General features: G+C 44.0%; 1 protein-coding gene and 1 long non-coding RNA gene across 2 annotated transcripts in view; one reads left to right on the top strand and one right to left on the bottom strand.

Moving 5' to 3' along the window:
- The window catches only part of LOC141114544 (uncharacterized), a 34,391-nt gene extending 23,296 nt beyond the window's left edge, over positions 1 to 11,095 (bottom strand). Inside the window, exon 1 of the long non-coding RNA XR_012236925.1 lies at positions 9,032 to 11,095. This is a non-coding gene — a long non-coding RNA (uncharacterized lncRNA). The remainder of the gene's footprint in view (positions 1 to 9,031) is intronic.
- The window catches only part of MLX (MAX dimerization protein MLX), a gene marked incomplete in the record, with an annotated part of 278,518 nt that continues 273,936 nt past the window's right edge, over positions 8,197 to 12,778 (top strand). Inside the window, 3 exon segments of the mRNA XM_073608290.1 lie at positions 8,197 to 8,499; positions 9,257 to 9,290; positions 10,055 to 10,103. Coding sequence (XP_073464391.1) covers positions 8,354 to 8,499; positions 9,257 to 9,290; positions 10,055 to 10,103 — 229 coding nt within the window.

Raw genomic sequence — 12,778 nt, 5'->3', positions numbered from 1 at the left:
TGGATTTTGATATCTGGGGGCTCTTCTGCACGATAAAAGACTGTTCACTAACCGGATGGGGAAATGTTTGGAGCGCTATGCTGAGAATTCGTTGGGTCAATCATGATTACTATTATGGCAAAGTTTATCCCTGAAGAAGAAATTTAATTATTTTGAAACGCGTTGGATTTTTTTGCCACATCTGTAATATATCATATTGTTTATTTTTTCTAATGTACATGTCTATGTGATCAATTTAATTTACGTTTTAATACTATTTTTGTATCAATAAATTTATTCAATTTTTAAATACTTTTGCCTTTGTTGCCTTAAAAATCCCCATTTTTTGAGGTTCCTACTACATACTTCAGCATATATGCCGAAGCGTGGGGGCAGCAGTGGGTGGAGGAGCGATTTGCTCCTGCCTTTTGTGGGAGGATGCCCCCATGCTTCGGCATATATATATTTTAGGTAAAAGACTGCTTTTACAAGCAGTGGGAGGGGGGGGGAGGGAATGCCCCCCCCCCCACCGTCTTCCATGTTTTTCTCTGGCTCTCCTGTCCCAACAGGTTACCTGAGAATGCAGCCGGTGATTCAGCCAGCTGACCATAGAGCTGATCAGAGACCAGAATGGCTCCAAACATCTCTATGGCCTAAGAAACCGGAAGCTACGAGCATTTCATGACTTATATTTCGCCGGATGTGAACAGCGCCATTGGGAAATTGGGAAAGCATTTTATCACACCGATCTTGGTGTGGTCAGATGCTTTGAGGGCAGAGGAGAGATCTAGGGTCTAATAGACCCCAATTTTTTCAAAAAAGAGTACCTGTCACTACCTATTGCTATCATAGGGGATATTTACATTCCCTGAGATAACAATAAAAATGATTAAAAAAAAAAATGAAAGGAACAGTTTAAAAATAAGATAAAAAAGCAAAAAAATAATAAGGGAAAAAAAAAAAAAAAAAAAAAGCACCCCTGTCCCCCCCTGCTCTCGCACAAAGGCGAACGCAAGCGTCGGTCTGGCGTCAAATGTAAACAGCAATTGCACCATGCATGTGAGGTATCACCGCGAAGGTCAGATCGAGGGCAGTAATTTTAGCAGTAGACCTCCTCTGTAAATCTAAAGTAAAAGGCTTTTAAAGACTTTTAAAAATGTATTTAGTTTGTCGCCACTGCACGTTTGTGCGCAATTTTAAAGCATGTCATGTTTGGTATCCATGTACTCGGCCTAAGATCATCTTTTTTATTTCATCAAACATTTGGGCAATATAGTGTGTTTTAGTGCATTAAAATGTTAAAAAGTGTGTTTTTTCACCAAAAAATGCGTTTGAAAAATCGCTGCGCAAATACTGTGTGAAAAAAAAAATGAAACACCCACCATTTTAATCTGTAGGGCATTTGCTTTAAAAAAATATATAATGTTTGGGGGTTCAAAGTAATTTTCTTGCAAAAAAAAATAATTTTTTCATGTAAACAAAAAGTGTCAAAAAGGGCTTTGTCTTCAAGTGGTTAGAAGAGTGGGTGATGTGTGACATAAGCTTCTAAATGTTGTGCATAAAATGCCAGGACAGTTCAAAACCCCCCCAAATGACCCCATTTTGGAAAGTAGACACCCCAAGCTATTTGCTGAGAGGCATGTCGAGTCCATGGAATATTTTATATTGTGACACAAGTTGCGGGAAAAAGACAAATTTTTTTTTTTTTTATTTTTTTTTTTGCACAAAGTTGTCACTTTGATATATTGCTCAAACATGCCATGGGAATATGTGAAATTACACCCCAAAATACATTCTGTTGCTTCTCCTGAATACGGGGATACCCCATGTGTGAGACTTTTTGGGAGCCTAGCCGCGTACGGGACCCCGAAAACCAAGCACCGCCTTCAGGCTTTCTAAGGGCGTAAATTTTTGATTTCACTCTTCACTGCCTATCACAGTTTCGGAGGCCATGGAATGCCCAGATGGCACAAACCCCCGCCAAATGACCCCATTTTGGAAAATAGACACCCAAAGCTATTTGCTGAGAGGTATAGTGAGTATTTTGCAGACCTCACTTTTTGTCACAAACTTTTGAAAATTGAAAAAAGAAAAAAAAAATACGTTTTTCTTGTCTTTCTTCATTGTCAAAAACAAATGAGAGCTGCAAAATACTCGCCATGCCTCTCAGCAAATAGCTTGGGGTGTCTACTTTCCAAAATGGGGTCATTTTGGGGGGTTTTATGCTATCTTGGCATTTTATGGGCTTCGAAACTGTGATGGGTAGTGAGGAGTGAAATCAAAAATTAACGCCCTTAGAAATCCTGAAGGCGGTGATTGGATTTCGGGGCCCCGTATGAAGCTAGGCTCCCAAAAAGTGCCACTCATGTGGTATCCCCATACTCAGGAGAAGCAGCAGAATGTATTTTGGGGTGTAATTCCACATATGCCCATGGCCTGTGTGAGCAATATATCATTTAGTGACAACTTTGTGCAAAAAAAAAAAAAAAAAATTGTCACTTTCCCGCAACTTGTGTCAAAATATAAAATATTCCATGGACTCAACATGCCTCTCAGCAAATAGCTTGGGGTGTCTACTTTCCAAAATGGGGTCATTTGGGGGGGTTTTGTGCCATCTTGGCATTTTATGGCCTTCAAAACTGTGATAGGTAGTGAGGAGTGAAATCAAAAATTTATGCCCTTAGAAATCCTGAAGGCGGTGCTTGGTTTTCGGGGCCCCGTACGCGGCTAGGCTCCCAAAAAGTCCCAGACATGTGGTATCCCCATACTCAGGAGAAGCAGCTAAATGTATTTTGGGGTGCAATTCCATATATGCCCATGGCCTGTGTGAGCAATATAGCATTTAGTGACAACTTTGTGCCAAAAAAAAAAAAAATTGTCACTTTCCCGCAACTTGTGTCAAAAAATAAAATATTCCATGGACTCAACATGCCTCTCAGCAAATAGCTTGGGGTGTCTACTTTCCAAAATTGGGTCATTTGGGGGGGTTTTGTGCCATCTTGGCATTTTATGGCCTTCAAAACTGTGATAGGTAGTGAGGAGTGAAATCAAAAATTTATGCCTTTAGAAATCCTGAAGGCGGTGCTTGGTTTTCGGGGCCCCGTACGCGGCTAGGCTCCCAAAAAGTCCCACACATGTGGTATCCCCATACTCAGGAGAAGCAGCTAAATGTATTTTGGGGTGCAATTCCATATATGCCCATGGCCTGTGTGAGTAATATATCATTTAATGACAACTTTGTGCAAAAAAAAAAAAATTTGTCACATTCCCGCAACTTGTGTCAAAAAATAAACTATTCCATGGACTCAACATGCCTCTCAGCAAATAGCTTGGGGTGTCTACTTTCCAAAATGGGGTCGTTTGGGGGGGTTTTGTGCCATCTTGGCATTTTATGGCCTTCAAAACTGTGATAGGTAGTGAGGAGTGAAATCAAAAATTTATGCCCTTTGAAATCCTGAAGGCGGTGCTTGGTTTTCGGGGCCCCGTACGCGGCTAGGCTCCCAAAAAGTCCCACACATGTGGTATCCCCATACTCAGGAGAAGCAGCTGAATGTATTTTGGGGTGCAATTCCACATATGCCCATGGCTTGTGTGAGCAATATATCATTTAGTGACAACTTTTTGTAATTTTTTTTTTTTTTTATTTATTTTTTATTTTTTTGTCATTATTCAATCACTTGGGACAAAAAAAATAAATATTCAATGAGTTCAACATGCCTCTCAGCAATTTCCTTGGGGTGTCTACTTTCCAAAATGGGGTCATTTGGGGGGGTTTTGTACTGCCCTGCCATTTTAGCACCTCATGAAATGACATAGGCAGTCATAAACTAAAAGCTGTGTAAATTCCAGAAAATGTACCCTAGTTTGTAGACGCTATAACTTTTGCGCAAACCAATAAATATACGCTTATTGACATTTTTTTTTACCAAAGACATGTGGCCGAATACATTTTGGCCTAAATGTATGACTAAAATTGAGTTTATTGGATTTTTTTTATAACAAAAAGTAGAAAATATCATTTTTTTTCAAATTTTTCGGTCTTTTTCCGTTTATAGCGCAAAAAATAAAAACAGCAGAGGTGATCAAATACCATTAAAAGAAAGCTCTATTTGTGGGAAGAAAAGGACGCAAATTTCGTTTGGGTACAGCATTGCATGACTGCGCAATTAGCAGTTAAAGCGACGCAGTGCCAAATTGTAAAAAGTGCTCTGGTCAGGAAGGGGGTAAATCCTTCCGGCGCTGAAGTGGTTAAGTATGATCTCACGGTCTTTGTAATTCAGTAGACGCGCCAGCATGGATCTTGGTGGGTTGCCTGGGGGGTGGGGTCGCGGCGGTGTGCGGTGTGCCCTCTCTACTGCAAATAGTGGTGTAAAGGCATCCTTGCCAAAAGTGTCCTGCAGCCATTGCTCCACAAATGCCATTGGGTCTCTGCCCTCCACCTTTTCTGGAAGTCCCACAATGCGAATATTATTCCGTCTGAGACGGTTCTCAATGTCGTCAGTTTTGGAGTTAGCTTGCGTCGCCTGCTGTAGTGCTGTTCTGGTGTCTCTAGTAAGTGAGGGCATCTGGTCCTCCACATCGCTAATTCTGCCCTCCACTGCTGTGGTTCTCTCCCTGATTTTCTGGAGGTCTTGCCTTAATAGAGAGACCGTTTCTGTAAGACCCCCAAACTGCTCCTTTAAGCCATCCACTGAGGCAGTACAGCGGTGCACAGCACGCAATATATCATTCAGTGTGGGTTGTTGTGAATCATCCTGCAGCATGTCAAACATATCAGGGGTAGAGATCAGGGATGATTCCAGCGGCACTGTGTCATCTAATGCTGGAGGGCTGCGGCCTCTGCTAGTGTCATAAGGAAGGGCCTGCATGGTTGAAGGATTCGAGCAGCCTGCCCCTTGCAACTTCTGTGCATAGTACAGCATGTCTCTAGGCTGGTCTTTCCCCTGGTGCTTTTGGGCAGTATGAGACTTACCGCCGCCGTCATGCTGTTTAGCGGAGCCTCTCGCCGTCCTCTGCGCCTGAGGGGTGTCGGCGCCATCTTGGATCTCCATGCTGGGCCCGTTCTCGGTTTCTTTATCCCCCTTACGGGGCTTCATGAGGACTGTGCAGCGCGGGGTACGCACTACGGGAATCACGGGGGTGTCCGGCGGCAGATGGGGTAGGTGAGAGTCCGAATTGATAGCGGGAGAAGGATCAGATGAGGATTAACAGCGGGAGCTCCGTGTAGTGCGACCGCTCACATGCTCTGCTCAGGCCACGCCCCCTGTGTTTTATTGTTAACCATTTTTTGTCTTCAGGTACGCCATTCACAACTTTGAGTGGTTATACCAGAATGATGCCTGCAGGTTTAGGTATCATCTTGGTATCATTCTTTTCAGCCAGCAGTCGGCTTTCATGTAAAAGCAATCCTAGTGGCTAATTAGCCTCTAGACTGCTTTTACAAGCAGTGGGAGGGAATGCCCCCCCCCCACTGTCTTCCGTGTTTTTCTCTGGCTCTCCTGTCTCAACAGGGAACCTGAGAATGCAGCCAGTGATTCAGCCAGCTGACCATAGAGCTGATCAGAGACCAGAGTGGCTCCAAACATCTCTATGGCCTAAGAAACCGGAAGCTACGAGCATTTTATGACTTAGATTTCGCCGGATGTAAACAGCGCCATTGGGAAATTGGGAAAGCATTTTATCACACCGATCTTGGTGTGGTCAGATGCTTTGAGGGCAGAGGAGAGATCTAGGGTCTAATAGACCCCGATTTTTTCAAAAAAGAGTACCTGTCACTACCTATTGCTATCATAGGGGATATTTACATTCCCTGAGATAACAATAAAAATGATTTAAAAAAAAATGAAAGGAACAGTTTAAAAATAAGATAAAAAAGAAAAAAAAAAAAAGAAAAAAAAAAGCACCCCTGTCCCCCCCTGCTCTCGCGCTAAATTGAATGCAAGCTTCGGTCTGGCGTCAAATGTAAACAGCAATTGCACCATGCATGTGAGGTATCACCGTGAAGGTCAGATCGAGGGCAGTAATTTTAGCAGTAGACCTCCTCTGTAAATCTAAAGTGGTAACCTGTAAAGGCTTTTAAAGGCTTTTAAAAATGTACTTATTTTGTTGCCACTGCATGTTTGTGCGCAATTTTAAAGCATGTCATGTTTGGTATCCATGTACTCGGCCTAAAATCATCTTTTTTATTTCATCAAACATTTGGGCAGTATAGTGTGTTTTAGTGCATTAAAATTTAAAAAAGTGTGTTTTTTCCCAAAAAAAGCGTTTGAAAAATCGCTGCGCAAATACTGTGTGAAAAAAAAAAAATTAAACACCCACCATTTTAATCTCGAGTCGAGTCCATGGAATAATTTATATTGTGACACAAGTTGCGGGAAAGAGACAAATTTTTTTTTTTTTTTTGCACAAAGTTGTCACTAAATGATATATTGCTCAAACATGCCATGGGAATATGTGAAATTACACCCCAAAATACATTCTGTTTCTTCTCCTGAGTACGGGGATACCACATATGTGAGACTTTTTGGGAGCCTAGCTGCGTACGGGACCCCGAAAACCAAGCACCGCCTTCAGGCTTTCTAAGGTAAATGTTTGATTTCACTCTTTTTGATTTCACTCTGCCTTTCACAGTTTCGGAGGCCATGGAATGCCCAGGTGGCACAAAACCCCCAAATTACCCCATTTTGGAAAGTAGACACCCCAAGCTATTTGCTGAGAGGTATAGTGAGTATTTTGCAGACCTCACTTTTTATCACAAAGTTTTGAAAATTGAAAAAAGAAAAAAAAAATATTTTTTTCTTGTCTTTCTTCATTTTCAAAAACAAATGAGAGCTGCAAAATACTCACCATGCCTCTCAGCAAATAGCTTGGGTTGTCTACTTTCCAAAATGGGGTAAGCAATATATCATTTAGTGACAACTTTGTGCAAAAAAAAAAAAAAATGTGTCACTTTCCCACAACTTGTGTCAAAATATAAAATATTCCATGGACTCAACATGCCTCAAAGCAAATAGCCTGGGGTGTCTACTTTCCAAAATGGGGTCATTTGGGGGGGGGGGTTGTGCCATCTGGGCATTTTATGGCCTTCAAAACTGTGATAGGTAGTGAGGAGTAAAATCAAAAATGTACGCCCTTAGAAATCCTGAAGGCGGTGATTGGTTTTCGGGGCCCCGTACGCGGCTAGGCTCCCAAAAAGTCCCACACATGTGGTATCCCCATACTCAGGAGAAGCAGCTGAATATATTTTGGGGTGCAATTCCACATATGCCCATGGCCTGTGTGAGCAATATATCATTTAGTGACAACTTTTTGTAATTTTTTTTTTTGTCATTATTCAATCAAAAAAAATAATATTCAATGGGCTCAACATGCCTCTCAGCAATTTCCTTGGGGTGTCTACTTTCCAAAATGGGGTCATTTGGGGGGGTTTTGTACTGCCCTGCCATTTTAGCACCTCAAGAGATGACATAGGCAGTCATAAACTAAAAGCTGTGTAAATTCCAGAAAATGTACCCTAGTTTGTAGACGCTATAACTTTTGCACAAACCAATACATATACGCTTATTGACATTTTTTTTACCAAAGACACGTGGCCGAATACATTTTGGCCTAAATGTATGACTAAAATTGAGTTTATTGGATTTTTTTTATAACAAAAAGTAGAAAATATCATTTTTTTCAAAATTTTCGGTCTTTTTCCATTTATAGCGCAAAAAATAAAAACCGCAGAGGTGATCAAATACCATTAAAAGAAAGCTCTATTTGTGGGAAGAAAAGGACGCAAATTTTGTGTGGGTACAGCATTGCATGACCACGCAATTAGCAGTTAAAGCGACGCAGTGCCAAATTGTAAAAAGTGCTCTGGTCAGGAAGGGGGTAAATCCTTCCGGGGCTGAAGTGGTTAAAGACACATCTTGTCTCAGAATTATCTGAAACATGAGATACAATAATCACATATTCAACACAGTCAGCATTTTATATTAAACTGAAAGAGGTCTCCACTTTTTTACCATTACGGTCACATGGTGGTATTTCTTTTTGAGGTTGTTGCAGCAATAGCTCCCTACAGTAAGGGCTCTTTCAAACAGGCTGTAATGCTTACTAGCTTTTGAAAAGTGATCTGTGGTAGATTGCTTCTCAGAGGGTGGAATAGCAGCGGCTAGCAGGTGTTCAGAAGGAGCTACTGCTGCCTCCTACTAACATCTGTTTTTTTTTTTTATTGCCATACTGCAACCCCATTGATCTTAGTGGGCGAGTCGGCCATGGAGCGGCCTGTTAAATTCTGCAACCTGACTTAAAATTCCTGCAGCCGTGAAGCAAACCACGGGAGACATACACACACCATTCCCCATGTGATTGAGGCTAACAGGGCGGGATGAGACACAAGTGGACCAGACCCTACGCTCTCCGCCCAGCAGGTGGCGCTCCTCCGACTGTTCACACTGCGGCCTTCACAGCCTCTGCTGGAGCAGAATGTCGGAAGCCAGTGTTGTCGCATCCCTCGAGGACTCATGGAGCAAAGTAAGGAGGGCGGCATAGGGCAGGCCGGGGATGGTCAGAGTTACTAGGCCGGGGAAGAGGACATACAAGGGCGCGGAGCAAGGTATATTCTTACGACGGGTGACTTTTCCTGACAGAGTTATAGTGTATCCTCTGTTATGTGTTGGCGCAGGGTACTGACACAGTAGTCAGATCATTTGCGTATTAATAACAAAGAGTCACGTTTTGAGTATGTTATTCATCTGACAGACTGGTCGGTTTGTTAGTTGTGTGGGTGTATAGAAACAATCAATAAAAATTATGCTGTTAGGTCAGGAAAATAAAATGCCCCCTTGGCCTTGGTGACAGTTATCACAGGATGTGATGAGGACTTTACAGCCAGCCAAGAAGATATCTTTGGTTCTGGTGGGTTTTTAAATGGTTTTCCATAGGGTAAAGTGACAGGTTCTCATTGATATCTACCCTCACCAACCCTCACCTACTGTCACATCCCTCCATCAGAGCCCAGGCCTATCCCTGTGTAAGCTGACCTGAGTCATGTGTTAGAACTTACCCAGGGTACACGACATATCTACTTGCTCCCATGTTCATGCTTGACAATTGAAAGCTTAGGCCTGGGGGGATGGTTACCTGGTGGGAGGTCATATGTCGCCCCACTAATGGTAATGATAGGGGAGTATGGCAAAAGGAACAGATAGCAAGGGTCCAACCTCATTTGCAGCAGGGTCAAAGACTTGAATTTTTAATAACATGCTTTTTTTTTTTTTTCTTCTATCAGTCTGACACCTCTTTTAGTGATAATGTGGAAACAGGTAAGACTAAACATTTATTCTATGCTTCTTTTGCAACAGTAGTATGCTTATTAATGGAGGAAAAGCGTATACTATTTGTAACCTCTTGCTGCCCACGTAATGCAATTTTTCTGGCAACAAAGTGGGTGGGTTTTAATGCCCAGACATATGCATCCATGGGTGCCAGATATTTCTGTGCTGAAAGTGCGCTTATAGAACAGAGACCGAGCTGTAAAAGATAACTCCCTGTCTCTAGTAATGATCAGGCTGGCATTGGTCACATTATTAGGTAGATCTTCCCACCCTCTGGGCATAATTGCCCAGTTAAAGGAGGGTTCCACCCAAAAGTGGAACTTATGCTCATCGGATTCCCCCCCCCCCCCTCCGGTGCCACAGTTGGCACCTTTTCAGGGGGGAGGGGGGTGCAGATACCTGCATAATACAGGTTTCTGCACCCACTTCCAGGAATAGACTCCCACAGGAGTCACGCCCCCTCCCGCACTCCCCCGCTGTCTCCTGGGAAACACACAGGTCCCAGGAGATAGTGGGGACCATTGAGAACGCGCTACTCGCACATGCGCAGTAGGGAACCGGGAAGTGAAGCTGCAATGCTTCACTTCCTGATTCCCTCACTGAGAATGGCGGCGGCAGCACCCGAGGACCGAGGGACGGTTTGGTTTCGAGTGCCGACATCGCTGGACCCTGAGACAGGTAAGTGTCCATATATTAAATGTCAGCAGGTGCAGTATTTGTAGCTGCTGGCTTTTAATAATTTTTTTTTTTAGGTGGAATCCCGCTTTAAAGGGACACCAGAGCTGGGTGGTAAAGCGTTAAGTAAGAATTGCACCTATTTTACAAGACTTTTATGAAGCTTCCAGCATCTTTATTTTGGTCTATAAAGCAGGGGTGCCCAATCTTTTGAGGAGCAAGGACTACTTTAGCGACTTGGTAACCGGTCATGGGCCGCAATGAGCAGAGCGGGCAGATGACAGGTTTGTGTCCATTCTGCATATACAGAGCAGTCATGTACACAGCCCGCAGTACTCTATGGACCCTCAGATCCGATCCGCCCAAAAAAAGGGAACGAATCCCATTCTGGTGTGGGTGGTGTTTTTTTTTTTTTTTTTTTTTTTATCGGATTGGTGATAGGCGGGTGTAAACGTACACGGGTATGTTTACATCTGCTGCTCTATAAAAGTGAATGGAGGGTTTGACTGAGTCTGCCTGAAAAACGGACAGATAGACCCGATCGTGTGAAAGGGGCCGAAGGCTGCATCTTCCTCAGGATTCCTGCAGGTATGGCTGGCTGCTGCTGTCCCTCAGGCGGGTGTGGTTGCTGCTGGCTGTCCTCTAGGGTGGGTACTGCTGGCTGATTTCCGACCCACCATCCCCGAGCATCTGTGTGACAGGAGCCAGCGCTGGAGGAAGCAGTAGAGCAGAGCCGATGCTTCCTGTATAGCTCATGTCACAGTACATTTTGGTATCATTCCGCCTGTGACAGGAGCCGGCTCTCTACAGGAAGCATCGGCTCTGCTTCCTCTAGCACCGGCTCTGTTCTTAGCACTGATGCTCAGGGGTGGTGGGTGGGGAACCCGCGATCTGGGTTTGCCGACCCGCCACCCCAGAGCAGGAGGTGGCGGGCCACATCAGAAGGCGCCGCGGGCCAGCGGTTGGGCACCCTTGCTTTAAAGAACCCTTCAGCTCCTGTTTGGAAATGTTGTTATACACAGATCTTAATGGGTGTTCATACTGTCACTTTAACCCTTTTGCTGCCAGGTCTGTACAGCGTACTGACCTATAGAACTGCTTACAGCTGGCCAGGTCTGTACTCTGGACCTGGCATTCCTCCTTCTGCTATAAGCTCATGGTCACTTCAATGACTATGAGCTTATAGTAAAACCCTTCAACAGACTGCTGAACACCTGATAGCTTTAGGTGGCTGACAGCTGTGAATAGCTCTGATCAGTGGAACAGAGTTAGGCTGGGTTCACACTGGTACGACACGACAGTCGTACGACTGTGGATCCAACTTTGCCCAACGACATCAGGCCTACTTCCATCTGACTTCAATGAACGGGATCCGACTTTGATCCGTTCATGGTAATTACCGCTCCAGGTGGTATCGCTTGTGTTCACACCGTCCTAGTATAAAGGAGATGAAGGGTGCCGGCTCAGCACTCCAAAATAATGCCTTTATTGAATAAAGCTTGATCCGTTCATACCAGGCCTATTGAATCTTGGAGGGGGGGAACCCTGCACCAAAAAATGGCGTGGCCCCCCCCCCCCCCCCCCCCCCCAAAATCCATCATGCCAGACCCTTCATGCATGCAGGTCAGGAAAAGGGGAGGGGAGAATAAGCAAACACGCACACCCCCCCTCCTGGATCATACTAGACCACATGTCATCTACATGGAAGGGGGGGGTGGTTTGGGGCAAAGCACCCCTCCTATCATGTTGATGGGGACATGGACTTCTTCTTCCCTACAACCATGGCCGGTGGTTGTGGGGGCTTAAAGGAATCTGGCAGGAAAGGAAAAAAAAAAACGGTACATAAGTCCTTTTTTATTAAAAATGTCCCCCGTCGTAGCTCCAATGTGCCTTCTTTCTCTGGTGATGTCTTCTCCCTCTGGCCCAGTTCTTCTCGCTGCACTGATTGTCTTCTCCCTCTGCTGTCTTTTTCTTGCTGTTGTGTGGGCTCCCGCTGTCTGCCGTTTCTTATATGGCCATGGGGTGTTCTAATCCGGTGACATCATCTGCAGACCATGCCCCCTTCTGATGTCACAGTTTTTTGGTTATTTTATAGTTTTGCGTACCTTTCGATTTGCATCACTTCGCAATAAAGCACAATTTAAACTTTACAAATATTTGTTATGAACTTAATATGGGTTTAACTTTTATATTTAGTAGGACTTTTGTTGTGTATGTGTTTGTTTGCTAATAATAATTTTAGCAAAAGTAATTCTTTGATAAACATTTGCGCAAGGGCCTTAAAAATCAGTAGCACCTTCCTTTTTATTCTGCTGATCATATGCTTTCAAAAAATTTGGAGAGTCTTTTTTGCAAACTCTAAACTTAAGGAAAAAAAAATGGAAATATTGGTCTGGTCATCTGATTTTAAAAGTGGAGTGCAGGGCCTGGCAGTGAAAGGGTTTAACAAGCTGCCAGCGGGCTTTCAAGAAGCTTCAAGTAGTGCTGACGTGGCATTTAGCACTCCCATTAAGATCTGTTTTTAGCATTTACTAACTGGAGTGGTACTTTAAGGTCGGTTCACGTCTATGTGAATTAGATGCGGATTTCCCCGCATCCAATTCGCATAGCAGGAGAATGACTGGCTGTCTATGGAGCCGATTCACATATCTCCGTTTGTGGCTGCGGAGCGTACTGCACAAAAACGCTGTGCTTCTTTGGCTTCGTTTCAGGGCCGAATTCAGGCATAGATTCGTCCCTGAAACGGGGAACAGGGACGCTGTGCGATCCGCGGCGGGTTATAGTGTGTTCCCGGCCTAAAA

Source organism: Aquarana catesbeiana, linkage group LG12 (assembly GCF_042186555.1).
Source record: "Aquarana catesbeiana isolate 2022-GZ linkage group LG12, ASM4218655v1, whole genome shotgun sequence".
NCBI classification, from domain to species: domain Eukaryota; kingdom Metazoa; phylum Chordata; class Amphibia; order Anura; family Ranidae; genus Aquarana; species Aquarana catesbeiana.
Note: the sequence above shows the minus strand (reverse complement) of the source record. Positions and strands in the feature narration are given on the sequence as shown.